The sequence below is a fragment of the Grampus griseus genome, assembly GCF_964374135.1.
Source record: "Grampus griseus genome assembly, chromosome: 12".
Classification (NCBI taxonomy): domain Eukaryota; kingdom Metazoa; phylum Chordata; class Mammalia; order Artiodactyla; family Delphinidae; genus Grampus; species Grampus griseus.
In genome coordinates this window covers 47,974,023-47,997,850 of record NC_139006.1, presented here as the reverse complement: position 1 = coordinate 47,997,850, position 23,828 = coordinate 47,974,023, and the positions used below count along the sequence as shown (strand labels likewise).

Genomic DNA, 23,828 nt, shown 5'->3' with positions numbered 1-23,828 from the left:
AAAAGGGTATCTTTTATCCCATGAGAAATGAATAATTTATTTTGATCAAGCATAATATAAGAGAAAGAAAAGAGTCAAGGATTCTTCTACTAAAGTTTTTGTCCTGAGCAAGTGGAAGGTTAGAGTTGACACTGACTTAGGTGGAAGTGTTTGGATGGGAAAGCCAGGGGTTTGTTTGGAGGCATGTTGAGTTGGAGAGTCCATCTGGTACCCAAGTGGAGCTGTATTGAGGTTTTTAAAGTCATGTGGCTGGAAGGTCTCCGAGACAGTGAGTGATGGAGGTGAGAAGAGATTTCAAGGCCAAGCTCTGGGGGCATGCCAACGTTTACAGATTGAGTTGATGAGAAGCAGCCAGGCACGAGTCAAACTAGAGAACAGCAGTCAGGTAGAGGAGGATCCAGAGAGAATGGTCTCCCAGAAGGACACAGGTAGAGAGTGATCTGTGCTAAATACTGGGAAGAGATCTCATGAGATGAGGGCTGGGAAATGACATTGGTTTGAGCAACATGGACGTTAACAACAGCTGTTTCCATGCAATGATGAAGCTAAAAGCCTAATTGAAAAAGCTTCAGTGAAAATGGGAGGGGAAAAATTGGAAACCTTGAGTAAAGACAACTCTTCTGAGAATTATTTATGTAAGGGAAAACAGAGAAATGGGATAGGGAGGAAAACAAGGATATTGATTCAAGAACTTTTTTTTAAGGTGGCAACATATCAGCATGTTTCTCTGCTGATAGGAGAGACCTGATAAAGAGGGAAAAAATTAAAGACACAAGACATGATAAAATTGCTCAGAAAAATATCGTTGAATAGTCAAGAGGGAATGGGACACAAACGGAGGGCTTGACTTTAGAAATAAGCGTGGATGGTCCATCCATACTTAATAGCAAAAGGAAGCAAAAGGAAAGGCAAGTATAGATAATACTGATGCCGGTAATTTGGTTGGTACAATGCTGGGAGCCTGCGGGAGTTCTTTTCTAAATGTTCTATATTCTCAGTGAAATAGACAACAAGGTTATCAGCTAAAAGTAAATCAGGGAGCAGATGTTAAGGGAGCTGAGGAGAGAGAACAAGGTATGGGGTAGTCATTTAGGACAAAGGTCAGAAACCTTTTTCTTTAAAGGGCAAGGTGGTAAATATTTCATCCTTTGCAGGCCCTTAGGTCTCTGTCGCAACTATTTAAATCTGCCATTGCAGCAAGGAAACAGCAGTAGATAAAACGTAAACTGACGGCCATGGCTGTGTTTCAATAAAACTTTATTTACAGAAACATGTAGCAGGCCCAATTTGGCCCTTAGACAGTAGTTTGTTAACCCTTGGTGGGATAATAAATGGTGTAGGGGAACACAGTAGGAACTTCAGGCAACAATAACATGAATTTTAAATGATGGTATAAATCTCACCAGCCACATGCAGTTGTGTGGGGCTGGATATAACCAAGATTTGGTTTTTCTACACAAGTGTGAAGAACGGAGAACGGAGCAAGAGAGTTGAGAGTGTGTGCCAGGAAACTATTACAAGGTGAACATTGAAATCTAAGCTGAGTCAGGAGGGAAGTAAGGAAATGAGGGCTATGGGGTATGAGGGACAGTGGGAAAGAGGAAGGTAATGGATTTAGACCTCACTACTAGCCTTTGATGCTCAGATGCTTTTCCTGAGGGAAGACAACAGCTCATTGGCTATTTTACTGCAGAGTAAGAGCTAAACAGTGGTTCATACATTATAGAGTAACAATGCTTAGAGTAGTTATCACTCTGTGGGGTAGACGTAACGCTACTCCCCATTTTATCAACTGGGAGGGAAGGAGAATCCACATCGATGTGGACGCTGTGTCTGAAGGACAGTCTTGTTTACAATAATATCTAATTTTTGAGTTATTAGGACTACTCCCTCTCTTCTTCCCCTGTGTTATTATAAAAATGTTCTTGCTTAGTCCTTCTCCACAAATAATCCATATATCCATTGACATGTTTTAGTTAACGGTCTTTTTTTCCCCTCTTGATGTCTCCCTCTTCCCTTGTCTTCACCTGTTAGCCTTTACGTGTGGTTATGTTTTACCTTTTCTGAGTCGACACTTAAAGGTGCTTATTCTCCGCTTTTTTCTCCCTCTAGACCTTTCTCTTTTTTGTTGCGCTTATGATCTTTAAGATGACGGCTTTTCTTTATTTTAGTAGAAACATACGCAGGTGATGAAAGAATGTTAGCACCATCTAAGCACAGGCTCTAGCCCCTGTTCACTTGGTTAAGGCTTTACTGCCCTCCTGAAACCTTCACTGCCTCTCTACTGAGAGTCATTTACTGTTTGGTATTCAAGGACCTCCCTGACCTTGTCTCGCACTACTTTCCCAACTTTACATCCCATTGCTTTTCAAATCTTACTTTACACTCCAGCCCCACAAAACTCCCTAACAGTTCCCCAGCCACCATGCCTCTGTGCACACAGATGGCATTGACTGGAATTCCCCGAGCCCCTCTCCATCAGTCCATCTCCCATCCTTCCTTCAAGGACCCATCACAAATCTCCTTTTAGATCTTATTTTCCAAGACAACTAAAAAAATTACTCTTCATTTGCCTCATCCTTCTCTGTACTTTGGACTTATGTCATTAACTACAGTCTACTTTGCATTATATTTTCATGTGCACATAAATTTTTCCTCCATTGGACATGAGCCCCTGGATTCTTCCCTGTTTTATACACAGCACACAGTAGATGTCTGATATATATTAAGTAAAAACTAAATGAAATCTCTTATCTTCACAAAACGTGTTGTTAGGAAGTTAGTTTAAACCACATAAGGATCATCAACATACCTCTTGATAATATGGGGACTGTGTCACTTCATCCCAGCCACAATCCTAATGTGAATCTTTTGGGGACCATACATTTCTACCCCAATAAGCCAAAACTATGTTTTAAAGTCCATTCCACATCAAATCCATGCTTTACCAATTTCATGCTTTTGTCAACTTGTTAATATTGCAAGTGAAGGAATTTTGCTTGTTTGCAGATTGTTTTTGTTCTTTGTAAAGTAAAACGACGTAAGAATATTTGAAGGAGGAATGAAGGAAAAGGAACAATAAAAGAACTAACTTTTATAGTTTGTCTGTAATGAGCCTGGTGCACTCCATAAGTTATCCAATTTAATTGAATTCTTCCAATAGCCCTGTGAGGTAGATATTATTATCCACATCTTACTGATGAAGAAAACCATGACTTCTAAACTCACACAGTTAAATGATATCAAACCTAGATCTGTATGACACTCTACTGTCTTCCATTTTAAAAGGCAAATTGCACGTAAGTCTCCAATATTGAACCTAGGAGCTAAAGCCACATGCTTATTACATTGTTAGTCTACCTTAACTAAGTTACTTTACTTTCTCCATCTGACATTTAAAAGTATTGGTTGCAAGTTACAGAAATCCAATTCCATCTAACTTAACTATTTTGTCATCAACTTAACAAATATTTATCGGGAGCCTTCTTTCTGTGTGCAAGACATTCTTCTAGGCACTAGGGGTTCAGTGGTGAACAAGACAGTCATGCAGCCACATGGCTAATATATTAGTATATTGCCTACCTATGCAGCTAATATATTAGTATATCGTCTACCTACACAGCTAATATATTAGTATATTGCCTACCTACGCAGCTAATATATTAGTATGAAAATATTTTATAAACAAAAGATCTGTCGGACAGTTAAGAACTGTTAAGAATAACACAGCAGGGTGAAGGAATGGTGAATGAAAGGGCAGGATTTTTATTTTTTTTGTGGCAAAGTCAGAATTTATTTTCAGGGCACCAAGCAAGGGAGTGGGAGATAAATCTCAGATCCACTCCAACTTGGTCTTTGAGTTAGAGGGTTATTTATTTATTTATTTTTCCTTTTTATTAATTTTTATTGGAGTATACTTGCTTAACTATTTCGCTTACATGTGAAATCTAGAAAAAATGGTACAGATGAACTTACTGGTAAAGCAGAAATAGAGTCACAGATGTAAAGAACAAACTTACGGTTACCAAGGAGGGAAGGGACGGTTGGACGAATTGGGAGATTGGGATTGACATATGTACACTACTATGTATAAAATAGATAACTAATGAGAACCTACTGTATAGCACAGTGAACTCTACTCCATGATCTGTGGTGACCTAAATGGGAAGGAAATCTAAAAAAGAGTGGATATATGTAAACGTATAACTGATTTACTTTGCTGTACAGGGATGCTTTTTAAGTGGGATTGTCAGAGAAGATCTCCCTTTCTAGTAGACACTGAGTAAAGTGAAGGAGTTAGCCATGGGTGTAACACAAAGGAAGAACATATGAGGCAGAGGACAGCAAGTGCAAAGTCCCTCAACCAGGAATGTGTTTGGGATGTTGGGGAGATTCCCAAGGAAGGAATATGACCGGAGCACCACTGGGGAGGGGACAGTGGTAGGAAAGGCAGCTGGAAAGGTGACCAGCAGCCAGGCCATATGGTCCTCGTAGGCCATTCTGAAAACTTTAACATTTATTTAAGGTAGATGGCAAGTAAGGAAAGGACTGACAAGAAGTGAATGTCCTCATCTGATTTGGTTTTTGAAGGATCATTCTGAGAGTTCTGTGAAGATTAAGCCAAAAGGGGACAAGAATGAAAGCAAGGAGACTGTTAGGGGGCTTTCATAAAAGTCCAGTGGGGAAACAGATACAGGGGCCACATAACCAGGAGGGCAGGGACTGGCCTTATGGACGATGCAGAAACAAAATTTCAAAACTGTGGTCTCATTTCTCCTCACTCCTCCTCTCCTCTCATTTCTCCTCACTTCTCCTTGCTCAGACCTGCTTCTCCATTGCCCCACCAGGATCTGTGGTCAGAAAGGAAAGGTTTCTTCTTGTCGGCGCCAGGGCGCAACCCCCGCTGAAGGGCCTGGCTGGGTCATGGGACCATCTCAAGACCAAGCGCTCACTGTGCCCAGGACTGTGATTATGAGCCCAGATTTATGGTCCAGGGGATGGGGTGCTCTAAGGATACCTGGAAGGAGCAGTGGGATAAAGAAGTTTGCATTTTCTTTGTTTTGGGTTTTTTTTTTTTTTTTTTTTTTAAAAAGAGATAAGGCAAAGCACCCTGTGAAGAAAGCAGAAAGATGTAATGGCTGGGGAGAGATTGAAGATTGTACATCGCTACCCGACGGAGCCCAGGCCCAGTGACTGCTCCTTTCTCCGGATTTCTCTGCCACAAAGCTCCTGGACCACTGTATACTCCTGACAGATGGTCTCCTATGTGTCTGTATTAGTGTTTCAAGTAATACAGTGACTGCACATTTCCCAAGAAAATAAAAAGGGCCATAGTGTCAAATAATCCAATAAAGCCTCTAGTACCTACGATGAGACAGTGTTGAGCATTAGCAGGTTCTCAGGCGATTTGCACATTGATTCCAACCAGAGGAAATGTGGAGCCCATGCTTACCCAGAGTCCAGAAGCAGTCATGTCACGCATATGTATATCCACGATCAGTTTATTGAAAGAACTTCACATATGGGGCCAACCGAAGACAACTTCTTTTTTTTCCAACCACAGATTTTCCGAAACCTCTCTATTGGATGTCTCGTCTCTCCCTGTGGCTACACCTCAGGAAGTTCTTAAAGCAGCCCCAGGTGTCTTGGGATGTTCAATAGAAACCTTGTTCTCTAAATACACTTGAAGTTTCTCTGTCTCCTATTGACCCCCAAGTTCAGTGATTTACTAGGAGAACCAACAGGACCAGCATGTCGTCATACTCACAGCTATGAGTTATTACAGGAGGGAAGTATAAGGCAAATCAGCAAAGGGAAAGGGTGCATGGAGCAAAGTCCAGAGGAAACCAGGCTCAAACTTCCAAGTGTCCTCTCCCAGTGGCGTCACGCAGGATGCATTTATTTCCTCCAGAGTCCGATTGTGACAACACCTGTGAAATGTTATCTACCAGAGAAGTTCATCAGAGGCTAAGTACCCAAAGATTTTATTGAGGGCTGGTTAGGTAGACATCTGCCTAGCACATACCAAAACTCCATACTCCCAGAAGCAGGCGCTCAGCATAAATCCCATTTTTTGTACAACTTGGGCACAGACAGTCACTCTTAGTTAAGGTTGTGGGAACACTCTTGAAATCTAAGTTCCCTAACATCAGCCAAAGTCCAACCTTTCTAGGAAAGGCCAGGCCTTTCTAAGGATAGCGGTTTCGGGCCTGCTGTGTTAAATCTTTCCTGCACACTGACGTTGACATGAGGGTAAGAAAGGCTGACCCACCCTTGGATGGAAATCAGCCATGCAAGTAGTCTGGTTTAACCAGAGATAGAGCTGGAGGAGGGGAAGGCAAAGGGAGAAAAGCTCTTATTTGCCTGGTGTTTTTAGAACCTGGCTTTCAGGAGGTAAATGCGGTAACGTTGACTTTTGTTTTCTTACGAGCTGTCTTTATGGGCTCTGCTGTGAACCTTTTTCTGAAGACTTCCCACTGTCTACCGCATAGCTTCTGTTAAGGTCACTTTGAACTAACAATTAATCTTCTTGGGTGGGGGGGTGTGTCCTTTCATGGCAGTTGTAACCAAACAGACCCACAGCTCAGCCCACAGGGCGGTACTGGGTGATAGTGTTCCACCAAACCCAGAAATACAGGCCACGTCTGCCCCCGCTCTCTCCCTTCACACTCCCATCACAGACGGCTCCCACCAGCCTCTTGTCGTCAGACTTCACCTTTTGCTGGCCAAGCCCCAGGAAGCACGGAGACATCTGGCCCAAGATTCTTCCACCAGCCTTTGCTTTTGTTTTTGGGGTGGAGGATAGGAGGAGAATTCTGTTCCACCATGGATGGAAAATGCCCAGTGGTTCCACAGTCTCCCACAACCACTCTCTTAAAAAAAAAAAAAAATCCCTACCCACTAATAGTCTTCCACATCATTGTATATGTAGACAAAATATGTGTGTGCGTGTGCGTGCATGCGTGTGCACAGTCACATGACCAGTGAGACACAGATTAGGAACCACTTTTAGAAAGTCTGGCATCAGTGGCCTGGCACAGACCTTTTTCTTTTTTTAAACAAAGCTACATTTATTGAGCACCAACTATCTGCCAGACATTGACTTACGAAAGTGCTGCTTTCCATAGAAACGGAAGGAAGTAATTTACCAAAACAGTTTAAGGAGTTCAGTTTTTCTGACCCAATTTAAACATGACTGTTTGGACCAAGTCTTTTTGGGATTAGTGTGACTGTCGATGTGCCTAAGAATAATCTCAGAAGCATACTGAAATTTCAGGTTCCTGAACCTAACCTTAGAAATTCAGATTCAGAAGGTCAGGCCTAGGACCCAGGAGTCTGGGATGGGACCCAGGTGATTCCAGTGCAGGTGGTCTGGACCAGCCTGTCCTAGCTCAGGGATGCTCAGACTTTAGACTACCCATGGGGTCTGTAACATACAGTCTGACTCAGGATGTCCAGGGGGGTCCTTGAGATTCTGCACTGCTAATTATCCCTCCGGGTGAGGTTGATGCTTCAGGTCCATGCAACATACCTTGAGTAACAAGAACTTAGATGGTCAGTCTCCCAGAGGCTGGTTCATGCAGCACTTACCCACCAAAAGGCCCGACACAACTCTTTAGATTAGCTTCAGCCTTAGGGTCTCAACCTAAATTCTAAGACAAGAAAAGTGCCAGATACTCATGCACGTTCATAAATATATTCATAAGTAAATATCACTTAACATTCAATGACTATCTAGCTTTACCAGTAAAAAATGGTGCCCAAAAAAAGAGAAAATGGAACTTCACTATTCATCATATTGCCTACGTGTTTCCCTGTTTGGATCTGCAGAGCTCCAAAAAGTTGTCTACTTTTTCCAGCAATACAGATTTCAGAAGTTTCTCAAGAGATGGTTCTAGGGGCCTTGTCATGGCCAAGACCAGGAGCTCATCTCCTGAGATCACTTCCCCTGTGTGTTATAAGCTACTGACTCAGTACAGTCTTCATTGCCCAGCCCGCCTGGCCCTCGTGCTTCCCAGATCCAACATATACACATGGGTTCATGGGAAGGCACACATGCACACACCATGAAATGACCATGGAGGAGTATATAAGAAATCTTTCTGGATCTTTGCAATGAAATGTCCTTTGAAATCAAATAAGTGCAATAGCACGACGTACTGAAACTGCAAGCACAAATGCCGTGAGGGGGGGTCTGAAAGGAACGACGGTGTTGCTCCCTGTTCTGATAATCCTACCAACTGCTTCCAGAACCATCAGGTGGCTCCACATACCAGGAGAAATTCAATTAGGGTAGAGGCCATGACTGCTTGTTGTCTAAGGAGAGAGTGCTCCAGAGGGAATTTGAGCCAAGGAATAGGCTGCCCAAAAGGACAGCGGAGGTAACAGTCCACCCTTTTTATTTGCTCTCATGTTCCCCAAACACATTTTCTCTGCCCTCAACATGATAGCGGATATAGTGTAGTGATCATAGTATTAAGGACATTTTGGAAATTGATCTAATTTTAATAATCATTTTTATAAAAATAATCCAATTAAAATATATCCCTAGAACTTAGCCTAAGGTCTGGCACATAGTAGGAGCTCAATGAGTATTTCTTGAATCCATGTTCCTTTTACTGATAATGACTTTTGCTGCTGTGACAACCTGGAAAATCCCGTCTTGGTTTTATGATTTTTCTTAAGTGTCACTTTCTCCCTGAAGTTACAGTCACTTCCTCCCTGAAGTTACAGTTGCTTCCTCCCTGGTGCTTCCATTGTTGTTCTTCTAGAACACTGTGTATTCGATTTCTCTGTTTATTCTCTCTGCACTGTGAGCTCTGAAATATAGGAATGGTGTCCCAGAGTTTAGCACAATAATTCCTCAATACAAATTTTTGAATGAAAAAATGAATGAAGAGGTTGGTAGATTCTTTTGCTGTCTCCCGGATTTTAAAGTGAACCACTAGAGTTCACTTTCCAATCCTGAGTATGTGTGATCTACATCAGAAAATGCTTCTTTACACATCCTCATTCTACGCACCATATCCATTTCCTTCTTCACGCCATCAGTAACTATGGGGCCATCATCTAAGAGAATTTAAGCTGTTTTACGATCATTTTTGCTATCCTGTTGTCATATCATTCACAGTATAAATAGTCCTGGCTCCTTTGACCTTTGTCAAGGATCTTATTTTCACACGTTTAAATAATGAGTTGATCTTCTACTTTAATTCATTTACAGAGTTGACTATTCTTTTTTACTGAGCCTTTTTAGGTGTAGAACAATGAAAAGTGCAATTTCTCACTCCCCCAGGACATGATCAGGAAGACACTGTACTGGCACTTAGGAAAGGACAAACATTAAAGCACTAGCATGTTTCATCAATGTGTCTCTGAAAACACACTTTAAAAAACAGGAAAAAAAAAAAAAAGAACACCTAGCATTTGGAAGAAATTGCAGTGTTCATTCCTAAAGATGTTTTACTTTCCAAAAGTGAAAATAAAACTATTTTAAAATTCTATCATATCAAGAACTAAACAAAATAAAATAGTTGGTACACCACATTGTAATAATAGAGTCATAATTTGAAAAGGGAGTTTTGCTTGAACAGCTAATAGAAGTCTTATTTTAAGTCCCCTCAGCTTCCGCTGGTTGTTAGCCTTTCCCTCCACTTAAGTGCTCAGAGCTAAAACTGTAAATCAACAAGGATTTATTGAAAACCTTTGACCTTGGCACAATTAGGCCTATGATAGATCCTAAAGAAATATGTCACAGTCTTTGAAGAACTTACAAACCTCCTTTGTTTAACACATGTATTGCATATAGGGTGACATCCATCCTAGATGCCACAGAATCCTGATCTAAGGCATATATCTTTCTCCCTTTCTTCCCTTTCTTTCACTTCTTCCCTCCTTCACATCTTCTGGTACCCATACATTTTTTACACCTTCCAAAGAAGTAAATGCCACGGTCTCTCTTAGTTATAGCATTCACTCATTCATGCTACTAACATTTATTGATTCATTAATATTTCTAATTACTGTATTAGGCGTAAAATCTGTAGCCATGCCTAAGGCTCTACTATCCTATGTACTGGGCATTGTGGTGGTCGTAAAGCTATAGAAATGACACAGTCTGGCCTCAAGGAGCTTACAGATTCTTTAGGGTGGGACACACAAAAGACAGATGACTTTAATGCACTGTATCATGACTTGGCAGGTATAGGGTAAAGGCATGCATTTACTACAACAGTGGCACAGAGGAGAGAGTCACAAAGCAAGTTTTCATTCTCAGGAAAACTCTCCCTTAGATACAATTTTGTATTATGAAAGAGAAGCCAACTCTCTTGTTCTTGCATAGCCTCCAAAACCTAACGCATAGGCACTTTTATTCAGATTTATACATTTCGAACTCACTTCAACAACTTTGTCTCCAGTGGGACTGTGGGAACCCAGCTCTGTGTGTGCAGAATAAGTTGGGAGTGAGGAGAAAGTGTTGGCCACCTTTGGGTTAATTCAGAACCTTCACCAACTCTTCACAGGATTCAGACCATGTGAGTTTCTTACGGGATTTGGTTTTCCAGACTCACTGTCCATAATGATCAAGTCGTTCCCAAATGCACAAAACATTCCCATTTATTTGCAGCTTACAGGGATAGTAACCATCGATATACAACAGAAAAAAAAGTAACAGAGCCTTTTCTATGCATTATTTATTCAATAATATGTATCAAGCACGTGCTTCATGTAAGATGTTTGACTATGTGTGTGTTTCTACCTCCAGAGAAGCAATGGCCAAATTTCTAGATCTTTGCAGAAAGACAGGATGGTAGGATTAAACTAGTGATTTTTTTTTTTTTTTTTTTTTGCGGTACGTGGGCCTTCCACCGCTGTGGCCCCTCCCGTTGCGGAGCACAGGCTCCGGACGCGCAGGCTCAGCGGCCATGGCTCACGGGCCCAGCCGCTCCGCGGCATGTGGGATCCTCCCGGACCGGGGCACGAATCCGTATCCCCTGCATCGGCAGGCGGACTCCCAACCACTGCGCCACCAGAGAAGCCCTAAACTAGTAAATTTTTAAACATTTATGTTTCTCAATTATACTTACTATAAAATTGAAGAAGATGTAAGAAAAAAATTTCTCTACAATCCTATGCAAGAAATACTCTTTCAATGTCATTAGACGGAGGCACCTTTCCTTCAGGTTATATTTGTTTTCAACAGCATGTAATTACTATTTGAATTTGCTTTAATGAGTAAATATTGCACAAATGTATATTCTAGCAATACCATGCTTCCAAAATATCATTTATTTTGCCAGTTTAGATAATTCTATGGAAAAGTACCCTTTAAGAACAGAAATCACGTAACTATAGGCAACTTATGATATCAAGAAGTCAAAAACCAACAGAAAAATGTATACCATACAAATGGATTTGAAACATATGGAAAGATGCTCAACCTCTATCACAAATGAGTGGAGATTTAAATTTTAACTAGACACCAATTGTTCACCTACCGTGTTGGCAAAGGTACAGATATAAAAAGGGATACGATGTGATGCCATCCATTAAAATGTAAAACGCACCCATCCTTTGGCCCAGAAATTTCACTTGGAGGAATTAATCCTTCAGATAAATGCACGTGTATGTGTGTTGTCGACCCATGAGGACACTCGGCAGAGCACTGTTTGTAATAGCAACAACCTTCAACACATCCCCTTCCCTCCAGCCCTAGCGCCCCTACCTCATCCAGCCTCCATCGTCCCTCATCTGGACCACAGGAGGGGCGCCCTGCTTGATCTTCTTCTTTTCCCTCTTTCACTCCTACAACATCCCTAGGAGCCAGAGTGATATTTTTAAAACATAAATCAGATCATGTCCTGCTGCTGCTAAAACCCCTCCAATGCCTTTCCATCATGCTAAGAATAAAATCGACACCACTTATCCTGGCTTCTACCCAGCCTCTGCCTGCCTCCTGACTTCTCTCATGCCTCTCGAGCCCTCACCCTCGGTGCTCTAGACACAGAAGCTTTCTCTGGGCTGCTCAGGCACATCCAGCTCATTCGTGCTTCAGGGTCTCTGCATGGATCCCTTCCCCTTATTTTCTTGCAATGGCCCTTTCTCAACCTTCAAATTTTACCTTCAACGCCAGTCCCCAGAGAGACCTTCCCTGACCACCTCAGCTAGAGCGCTAGCCAGGCACTCACTCTGTAACACACTGTCCTATTTTTTTTTCCTTTTTACATTGTCTGTCATCGCCTGGCTGTGTTCCTGTGCATTCCACTGTGTATTAGTTTACATTCTTCTTTTCCCTGTCATTTAGGTCTCGTTGAGCAGGGATGCTGTCAGCTTCATTCGTTGCTTTATTACCAACCAGAAAAGTATCTGCACATAATGAGTGTTTAGTAAATGTTTGCTGAGTGAATTAATCAATGGCCATCAGAAGGGGCTGGGACACATTATAGGACACCCACCGGGTGAAACAGTGTATGGCTGTTGAAAAGAATGGGCCGGTAGACGATCCAAGTGTCGTCCTCCGACCAAGACTGCACACCGCACAGATCCGGCCTCGGTCTCCCTCCGAGACCTCCTCTCAGATGCTTCTGTTCTTGGTCTTCTTGCTGTTCTTGCTACACTCCACACCTGTGCCCCAGGGCCTTGGCACTTGCTTTTCCCGCATCTATGCCTACCACTACCCCTGCATGGCTCCCTTGCTCACTTCTGTCAGTCCTCTGCTCAAAAGTCATCTGTTCAGAAAGCCCTCCCTGACTACTCTCAAAATTCCTCACCCTGTCCCTTCCCCTCCTTGGACCCAGCTTTACTTTTCTTCATTGCACTTATCATTTGAAACAAAAGTGCCTATTTATTTGTGTCCATGTTTATTACATGCTTCCCCTGACTAGAACGTTCCTTGATGCTGTCATGACCTCCCCAGCAGGTAGAACCTTGCCTGACATACAGTAGCAGCTGAACAGGTCTTTGATTGGTGAGGAATGAATAAATGAATGTATTCTTGAGTGCAAAAAAGCAAGGTACTAAACAGTGTGCTCATAGAATGCTGTGTCAATTGTATTTTTAAAAAATGACCCGTATATATAATCTCTCTGGAAGAAAAATCCAAGAACACAATAACAGGGGTAGCTTCTGCAGTAGGGAACTGCAAGGCTGAGAGGCATAAGAGGAAAACTTATTGTTCCTGTATATCATTATTTTTTATAAGATTGTATTTTTACAAAACATGGGCATTAATTACTTTTTCCAAAAAATTATGTCATATTTGACAGTTTTGTAAGTTTATGTATTTGAAGCCAAAAGGAAATCAAGGACCTCATAAATGTTACTTGAAATGATAAACATTCAACAGCCATGTATTTAACAATCCTATAAACTTGTCATAGCCCTATGCAATCTCGTTTGGATGTTCATGCACATCTGCGGTTGCAAAAGATACCTATACTTTCTGTTGGAAGGGGTATATATATTCCTCAGATATAAAATATGGGAGGAAACAGGAGTGTGAATCTTAAGCAGAACAAGGCCTTCGTAAGTGCAGCAAGACCCCTGCACATTTTATATGCCAGGAAAAGGGCCTCTGTGCCCAAGATACTTTGAATCTGCTTGCAAGGTTGAAATATGCCCTCGCTGTTCAACAAATAAATAGAAACCCTCTGCCAATAGACTCTACCCATCCTTAACTAGCTGATTTGGTCAGTGTTTTTCTGGCTCCATCAAATACATGTAAATGTGTCTTCCTTTAAGAAAATCCACTATTTGAATATGTGGATTTATAGAAAAAAAATGTAAAGGAAGGTCCACTTGCTTTATTACGGATTCTTTCAAATATGAAAATAAGAAACATTTAAAAGTGATTCAATAACAAAAAATTATACAGAAATTTCAGGAACACCATCATTGAACACACAGGTACTCGGTAATTACTTGCTGGTTGGATGAACATACCTATTGAAAATCAGTAGAGTGAAATGGATGAGAGCATGGGTTGGGATCCAGATATCCCTGTGTTTGGATTCTATCTCTGCCATTCATTAGCTGAGTCTGACCTTCAACAAGTGCCTTAACCTCTCAAGGCCTCAGTATTTCTTACAGAAATGAAATGAATGACCAATGCCTCCCTAATAGTTCGTTATATTAAATGAAAGATATGGGCAAATAAAATATAGATATATTTTATCATGTATTATAATACCATATATTATTTCCTTCATGTAATTTCTGCCTGATCAGGAGCAAGTAAGAATGAATCATAAGTGCTGTTCTATTTTCAGAGATATAATATAGGTAACTATATATAAATCTAATTACATATACGCATAAGTATATAGCACCTGCACAGTGCCTGGCACATAGTAAATGTTTGGTAAATGGTGGTTTCTATTGTGAAAAGTAACACAAAATACTCTGAGAGTTTGACTCTTCATTTTCATATCCACAAAGACCAATTTTGTGTACCACATGCCAGTACATTTCATGTCACTGTACAGGGAGGGGTAAAAGAATTTGTGTCACTGAGATTTTTGTGGCCTTAACATTATGGGAAAACATTTAACAGGTATGTAAGTGAATTGTGGCAGAGATTCAACTTGTAAAATGGCTAACATCTATTGAGTGTGTGATGATCAGTCATTCTGCAGAGTAAATACTGTGACTTAGTATCCTCTCCAAGGATGGCCCGCTTCCTACTTTCTTAATTAAAAATATTAAATGTAAATGTTGTATTGAATTTCCCAGACTAGAATAGAATAGCAGGTATTTGGAGTGGGAAAGGCAAAAATGGTACAAATTGCTTCAAACTTAGAGACTAAATGAACGTGCTCCCTCGGATGACCAAAGGTTTCTTCCTTTTCAGTTTTCTGGCTTTTTTTCCCCTTTCCTTCTAGCACTTCGAGTTTGTTTAATAAAGTTGAGAATTTTCACAAAGGGCCTTATGAACACGTGTTATTAGATTTTAAATCTGATTTGAAAGTGCCTCTCTCCTCCTCCCTGTGAGTAAAGTGACCTTTTTAAATGGAGGGAAGTGGGTTTAGATGACAGTCATGATAAATGCGGTCATGTTCACTCAATAAAATAAGGCCTAGTGCATTTGAGGATAAATCAGTGAAATGTACAGCCCCACCTGTCTGTCTCCATCATTCATTTCCACTGTCACTTTCACAGTAGCTGATGGATCACAGTTGCTGTAAAATTAGACAGCCTTTAATCTCATTTCATCCTGATTAGCTTCTCTTTACCCTTTCCCTCTAACTCACTGACTGACACGCTAAAAACTCACACCGGGCTGTATATGAACAGGGAGTACAAACTTCTCCTCCGGTACCTGCTTGTGAGGGCGAGGCCGGCGAGCATCCCTAGAGAAATCTGGAAGGGAGAGGGCATGTCTTCCTTGTTATTTAAAAGATAATCAATAATTGCGGTACCCAGTGCCATTTTAAGCAGATGTTTTCTCTTGATCACTGCCCTCTTTATTTTGCTTTCGTTCAGGTTTAATCAGAAGCCAAAGAAATGAGGTCTTTTGCAAAACTCAAACATTGATTTCACATCGATTTTTTTCTAATAGATTTGGAGCGTTTTACATTCAGGATAATCCCCCAAAGTTATCTGTGTGTATTTGTAGCCTCTCAATTCAGAAGAGTTGAGTAAATAATAAATCAGAAGAGACAACAATTCAGGAATGAAAATGCTGAAAGAGCCAAGAAATATAGCATACAACGTTTTAAAACAAGAGTAAAAAGGGTAGATAAATGAGAATATCTTCAAGCAGCCTTTATGTTAGCATTTCAAAGACCTTCTCGTATTTTGAAGGTTTCAATAGTTAGTTTAGTGCAATAGTTTCGTTTGTTTGCATAAAGCATAACAATAGAGGTAATCAAACGAGAAAGAGGCTTAAGAATAAATTATGTATTCTTTCCTTCACTTAATTTCTGCCTGAATGGGAGCAAGTAAATGGACAAACACAACTGTTGTTCTATTTTCAGAGTCTGTGCTTTATTATAAAGCTGGACTTCCGGTTAAAAAGAAGATAATACGATTTTTTATTACTTATAAAATGTGGGCATTGAACTGACCAAAAATTTTAAATAAATATTGGAAGACTGGTAGTCATAAAGTAAGTTGGTTGTATCAGTGGCCGCTGTTCTTACACGCGTGTCTCATATGAGTATATGCTTACAGGTGACAATGCTGTAAGTTTACTGCCCAGATGGCATTGTGATAAACCAGAGTAGCACCAGGCTGTTCACAAAATGCACAATATACATAATATATGGGTAGCATAGCTTTGTGTTTGGTATAATCCAAACAATGATGAGTTAATTTAAGAAAAGAAAAAAAGATGTTCCAAACATATCCAGTCACCCAATTTTAGTTGCTGCGTGAACTCAACATATACTCTGCCCCAGTGGACTCTGAGAAGTGATGCCTGCAGGAGCTATATGGTTAAAAGCATTTTCCAAAGAGATAACTAAGGGTTGAGGGGCAGAAGGACGTTGCTGAGGTGACTCCCTAAATCAGTTGACCTCATTCATGGGCCACACAAATCCATGGCACACCCAATTTCTACATGATCCCAGAAATCCAGGGTTTCCATACCAATGTCTTCTCCCTTGTGGCTATAAGTTCGAAAATAGTGACTATTCACAGTAAAAGTGAATACATAATAAAATAATGAAAATTCCTAAAATCTTTTAATATGAAGCTTAAACGACCTGATTTGCTCTTTCAGAAGCTGTGTTACAGGTTTCAAAGCTATGCCTGTTTCTCCTTATTTTTGTTTACATATCTTAGCCAGCATAAGCGCATTCTGAGAAAAAAGATAATAAAAACAAAGTGAAATGAGATATATATCATCCAAAGTAAATTGGGTATAAGATAGGCTCTTTCTCTCTCTCTCTCTCTCCATTGGCAAAAGAGTACAGAGTACAAGCTGGCCCTGACTCATATTGATTTCCCACTGCACTGGTTTCTTAAGTGCTCTGTTGATCCGTGTCAAGCAATAAGTTCCCTGCCTGAACATGCATATCACCTCCCCATTTGTCCTCACCTAGATTTAAGGTGCCCATATGATGAGCTGAACAAGGACATCATTTTTCCTACTGGTGTCACTGGGCCCAAACCACTGCCTGTGATATGATAACGAACGCTGTGTAGGTTTACATTCACCATATGATATAATAATAGCAGAGACTGACACTGCACTGCACACGGGGTGACGGGGGTGTCCTATTCTTGTTGTGTGTGTCCCCAAAGAAAATGTAAATGAGAACAGATCCAGCGAAACCTTTGGTGAGTTTCTGAATCACTCCGCCCTCCTCACAGCCACCACATTTGGGGCAGAGCAGGGCAGGACGAGGGGAATGGGTATTTATGACGTTCCTGACAGTTTTTATCTTTGTTCCAGAAGAGCTCTTAAGCAGATAGATAGAAAATGTGTGATTGTGCTGCTAATGACATTGTACAGGAAATTAAGCGTATACATTTGGAGAAGGCATTAAATCAGCAGGACCTTAATTTAAAAACTTAACACTGTATGGAAATTCAGCTTGCTCGTTGCTGTGGAATAGAAAGCAACCAAGCACCCTGAGTCTGTTTGTGGAAAGATTGCCAGCGAGCCAAGTTTGGGCAGAGCAGCTTAATGGCTCCAAGTGGATGCTGGGTTATTTCTTCCAAGAAATAACCCCAGCCCCAGCCCTGACCATTTGGGAGTGTCAGTCATGGTTGTAGACTGCACGATCCCCATCATCAGGCAGGTGAGGAGGACTTAAGAATTGAAAGCAGCCCGACAGGTTGTTCTTGACTAATTTGCAGAATAACATTATGTAAAATTAATCAAAAGGGGTGGGGTTGGCAATTGCTGGGAACACACCGCTGAGCTACTGTGGATTGGTGGGTGCCCCACTCTGCTTGTCTATGTGCTTTTCTTCCTTCTGACTTAGTCTCACGTTTTATACATTTTGGTGAAAGCACATAGCTAGTGAGCCAAGGTATCAAGTCCTAAGATGGAAAATTTTATACGTCTTTTTTTTTTTTTCTCAATTCCAGTTATGCCATACAACAGTGCCCATCACTGCGTTGTGGAGGTGGAAAACTTCCTGTTTGTGTTGGGCGGAGAGGACCAATGGAACCCTAATGGTAACTATTGAACCACTTAACAGTAGGTGCTCGACACGTCTGTGTGTGATGAGGGGTGCCAGCGGCAGTCCATTTTGTAATTACCGTGGAAAACATATTTCTGTGCAGCAGGGACAAACGAAGTAGTTGGTGAAGTGGGCTGGCAGAGGACACACGCAGCAGTGCATTCACTCATGGACTATCTGGGGATTTGGCTCCACCGTGATGCCCAGCCCCTCTCCTGATCCATCCCCTGAGGAGTGCCACCAGTGTAAGCCCAGACTCCCTCAAGGGAGGTAGCAAGCGGCAACTATTAAGAATTCTCACCACCTTCTCCACCACTTTTCTCCCATTGTATCAGGATAATAATATGCAGTTTCAATACATAAGCGTTATCTGCTGTCACGCTGTACATGACCTGAGCTGAAGTGCCTTTGCAGCGTTTATTACTTGACACCTGTTCTGGCTGCTGCATCTTCTGCAAGGGCTTCGTCCACAGATTATCCACCATCTTCCCTGTTGATGCGATTACTTCATAATTGTATCACAAAGAGAAAGTCAACATTTGAATACACTTCCCAAGTCTAATGTAGGGAGTACACTGCGCCTTGCAGAACACGCAAAATTATCAAGATATTTTTGGAAATCTTGCACGTGAAGGAGGGGTTGCAGTTGTAGCCTTCTGTGTAACAGAGATCATTATGAGTGAGAAACCATAAAACAGCTTGCAGGTACACATTTTTGCTTTAAAACCCCAGAACAGCCAGCTGAAATTACATATACTGCATATATTTTATGGTGAATGTTCTCTTTCAGCATCTGCACAAAGGTAAATTATAGAAAATTGTTACATCTGTTCACTCTAGAAAATCTTAAAGGAAAACAACCCAGGCCACCCTCCAAGAACATTTCTTTGAAGGGAAAGGGACATTCTTTCTCCAGATCAGCTTTGTTGGTTCATATCTTTCAGTTTTGGAAAGATGGTTCCGGGGCTTTGGGAGAAACAGATTTGGAACTAAAATATTTAGTATCTCTCCTCTAACTTATCTTTGCAATGACTGATTTGATATGTTAAAACAAAACAAAACAAAAACCCTGGCCCATATACAACCCACTGTAAACTCTCCATTTCCTGTTTAACCTCTTCTTCCGAGGAAGTGATTTGAACAGAATAGAGCGTTTGTAAGGAAACAGTACACAGCCAGCAGGTTTATCTAAAAAAGAATCTGCAGAACTTCGTTTTGGGGGTTTTGTTTGTTTGTTTTCTTGAAGGCCAAATGAAGACTAACACATGACAAGACGAGGCTGGAAAGTCCTGTTTCTTTCCTTTTTTTTTTTTTTTTTGGTCGTACTGTGCGGCACATGGGATCTTAGTTCCCCATCCAGGGATAGAACCCCTTGCAGTGGAAGCGCAGAGTCTTAACCACTGGACCACCAGGAAAGTCCCATGGAAAGTCCTGTTTCTAATGATGGTCCTTTCTCAGCCCACCTCCGTTCCCACGTGGGATAAGCCTCTGCTAAAAGACCAGTCTTGGGGCGACAACTCAGTTTTCACAAATCACTATGAACCTCCCATTCCTGTGAGACAGACCTTAATCAGCAACACAGAAAACCCACTCCCTGGGTTTACCCCTGCCCCCCACCCCTGCCCAAAATAACCTGCCACTGCTTACTGTTCAACTTCTATCAGACACACAACCGAGAGGATGGGTGGGGGGATTAGGGGCGAGTATAAGGGACATATTCCTTCCTCTAGTCTAGAGAATCGAGATTTTATCATTGAGCTAATTCAGATTCCCATAAAACTACACCATTGGACCTCACTGATTTGCCTCCCCCCGACTCCTGAGAGGAGCAGTGATTCAGTTTAAATCCCTCAACAAATATGCTGTGAGAAAAGACTACAGAAAGCACAGCATTGCATTTCCTGTGGGGGCACCTTTCACTGCCACCACTCAGCGTGCTCTATGTGAAGACCTGCGTGACAAGTCCTTGTCAAACCAAAGTACTGAGGCATGGTGTGCTTTGAACAATTACTTCTAACGCCAATCATATGATTTAATGTGTCTCTTTTGCTTTAGCCGCCAGGAGGCTCAAAATTGAACTTCAGTAAAACTTTAATTACTATATTTTGTTTACTTTTAGTCTCCATACGGGCCTAGCAGCTCACAACTCTCTCTCTCTGTAAGACCCTTATTTAGAACTTTGGGAGTTCCACCTGCAAATCTGAGTCATTCCGTCCCTGACTTGTTTCGCCTTTGAGGTCATTTAGTATAGATCGGGGTAAGTGCTGATGAGCCACTGATTAGCATCTCCTAAGCACAGGATAATTGGTCACACTGTGAGGCAAGCAGGCCAGTCTTTTGTACCTCATGTCAACCAATCAGTCATTGGCTGAGGCCTTCCCCCAGGTGGGGGTGAGGGTGGGCAGTGAAGTGGCCTGTTCAGCTGAGGGCAGTTCTCTAGAGAGGGAGCAGCTGTGACCATGAACAACCAACAACCATCAGCTAGGGAACAGGTGTACCAATCTGGTAAAAGTATCTCGGCTAGGTACCAAAACACACATCCACCACCATCCCTTAAATGGTTTCCCTGGACTTTCATATTCCATCCATCTGGTCAACCACAGCTGACCGTTTTGGTATTAGTCGTAGTATTTATTGAGTAGTCATTATTTCCCAGGAACTTTGATAAGCACTCATCTGCATCATTTCACTTAATCCTCACAACCATCCTATGAGGCCTGTCGCATGATTGCTCTAGCTTTACTATGAGGAGTCTAAGCCCTAAGAGTTTAAACAACTTTCCAAGACACACAGCTTGCAAGAAGATGAGTGATTCCAACGTAGGTCTGTGTGACTCCAGAGCGTCAGCCTTTAACCAGTGTATCACACTCGCCACCTCACATAAACATATGTATTTAGTTAGATATTAAACAACAATTGTGCATTTGCCTTTGATCTTGTGAAATTAAATCAGTATTGTATCACCATGGACAGTGGCTCTTACTGGCTCCCAAAGAGCTCTTCATTATTTCCCATTTAGAAAACCATGAAGGGACACCATCATCTCAAAACTATAGGATTTTCATTTTATAATACCTCATACAACTAAAAAGGAAGCAGTTAATACCAAAACTTATAAAGAACAGCAATCCTGGGCTTCCCTGGTGGCGCAGTGGTTGAGAGTCCACCTGCCGATGCAGGGGACACGGGTTCGTGCCCCGGTCCGGGAAGATCCCACATGCCGCGGAGCGGCTGGGCCCGTGAGCCATGGCCGCTGAGCCTGCGCGTCCGGAGCCTGTGCTCCGCAACGGGAGAGGCCACAATGGTGAGAGGCCCGCGTACCGCAAAAAAAAAAAAAAAAAAGAAAGAACAGCAATCCTATAATAATATACAACATGCTTTAATTTCACTACTGACAGGGAGGAAGAATTTAAAATCCATGAGTTTAAACGTTATGTATACATCAGTTCCAAAGATGAAATCTTAAGTTAAACTTTAGTTCTTATGAAAATGGTGCCTGAGATGCATGTCTTTGAATGAAATACAAAAATGTACATTTCAACACATGCTCATAAAACACAAATATGTACTCATAAAATACAAATATAATTTTATTTACTGATTATCTTGATTACAGGACCAAAATTTGAAATCATAAAACATATGAGTTACTGGAAATATAAGCAGGATACATACATTTTGTTTCTACTCAGCTATAGATATTAACTCCTATTAACTCCCTTCATGTCATTAGTGATAGACTGCATTGTAATATGCTAATATACATGCATATATTCCTTCAGTGCTCCAACTTACAGAGAACCAATTTACATTTGTCACTTACTGATGATTGACTCCCAAAAAAACTGCCTGCAGGTGATGTCCTTTTCATCCTGCTTCCTTCCCCTCCACCACTGGCTGAAAACTGCACCCCCTGCCCCATTTTACCTATCTCCCAAATGATAGTCAACAACAGGGTCTGGTGACAGGACATCATCAAAAAAAGGGAAGAAGTGGAGGAAAGGTTAGAAGAAAATGGAAAAGATGAGAAGAAACCAAAGGAGTGAAGAGTAATCCAAAATTCTATTGCATGTGGCTACCCCTCTCAGGCTTCTAAGTAGTGTCGATGAAAGCCACAAGGAAGAAATGAATATCCCCATTTTATCTCAGTTTCCTCACTCTACCACACTCATTCCTTTTGACATTTATTATCCCCTCTGCACATCCTTTGCCAACTTTAGAACATTTTTCTTCTTTTTATCTTCCCATCCTCCATCCTTGCCCTTTTTTCACACCATTGACTCTGCCTCTGGAAACCCTTTCTTCATCTTCCATCGAAATCACACCAGTCCCTGCTTAGCCTTTTCTCTGAGTGAAGGCCACTGGCATTCCCACCAATAAGCAAAGCAAATAGCTGATTTCCACCACCAGTGCTCAGCATGTGACGGCATCTGTCCCATTGCTGAAAGGAGGCAGATGTCTTCCTCCAAATGGAAATTCTAAACCAAACTTCACAGAGAAACACTCTTATACATGGCGTGTATATTCTACATTCCTCTTAACAACACTGATCTTCAGATACATTTGGGAATTAACCTTGAAACCTGACTATCAAGAATGGTTTTTTTCTACAGGGAGATGATTGCAAATTCTACGAAAGCTTACTTATAAACCAACTCTAGACATAATCCTTCCTTGGGTTGGAGCCTCCCGTTGTGGGATCCAAGTCTTTTGGGTCATACTCACTCCTGGCACCTTAACTCTTTCTGCAATCCCCAACTCTTACTGTAATCCCCAAATAAAACTTGACTTACCACCCAACCAGGCCATCCAAACCCTCCCATGCAATCCTTGGAACTGATGATCTCACATCAACAAGATCCCTATAATCCTTAAACTCTTCCCTAAATGGTCCCTTCAGCTTCTTTTCTAATCAAAGCCTGGCTATTCTCTGAGAGGACTGTTTTCCCAGCCACCCTCTTCAATGGGGACTAGGTTCTGTTCCCCGCCCCCACCCTTATATTTCACATCATTGGAGGGCGATAGCTTTTCTACTTCTTCTTCATTGCCACTCCCACATCCTTAAAACTCACCACTTTAAAGGATGTCTTCAGATTTTACCACCTGCTGCCCCTTTATGTGGCAGCTACCCACTGTTATCCTGCAAATGCCACCTCCTTCACTCTACCCTACCACCTTTTCATTGTCCATCATCCCCTCATGCCCTTACTTCCCTCCTTACTGAGCTTATATTCTGTTGCCCATCCTTATAATCACATTAGTGCATACACCTGCAGCTTCGTGTCCTTCTCTTCTATGATACTTGCCTGGTAAAGCCCTGGTCCTGGTTAAACCCAACTTGCTTCCACCTCTCCCCTCCCCCTGAGCAATTAAATGTGGACATAGAAAACCGTACGGCCATGCTGGCTACTAATGAACCATGCTGGCTACTAGCCAACTCCACTAAGTTTCCCTGGTCAATGCACTCTTCCACCCTCTGAGTTAATTATTTCACACCTTCTCTCTCCTCAAATACCTTTCTCCAAAACCTCCCTCCTCACTCTCAGCTGATAGCCTTGCTTTTTAGTCCAATGAGGACAGAAGCAATCAAAAGATAAAATCTGCATCTTGCTACTACCAAATCCATTGCTACCCGTATATTTTAGATAAAACATATCTCTCTTATTACTGTTTCTGCTCCAACTTAAAGCCTATTCC

At 41.6% G+C, this 23,828-nt stretch overlaps 1 protein-coding gene across 1 annotated transcript in view; it reads left to right on the top strand.

Annotated features, from left to right (window-relative positions):
- Nucleotides 1–23,828, top strand: part of KLHL14 (kelch like family member 14) — a gene marked incomplete at both ends in the record, with an annotated part of 97,403 nt that overhangs the window by 57,703 nt on the left and 15,872 nt on the right. Inside the window, one exon of the mRNA XM_082668441.1 lies at nt 18,037–18,126. Within this exon, the coding sequence (XP_082524567.1) occupies nt 18,037–18,126 (90 nt within the window). The remainder of the gene's footprint in view (nt 1–18,036; nt 18,127–23,828) is intronic.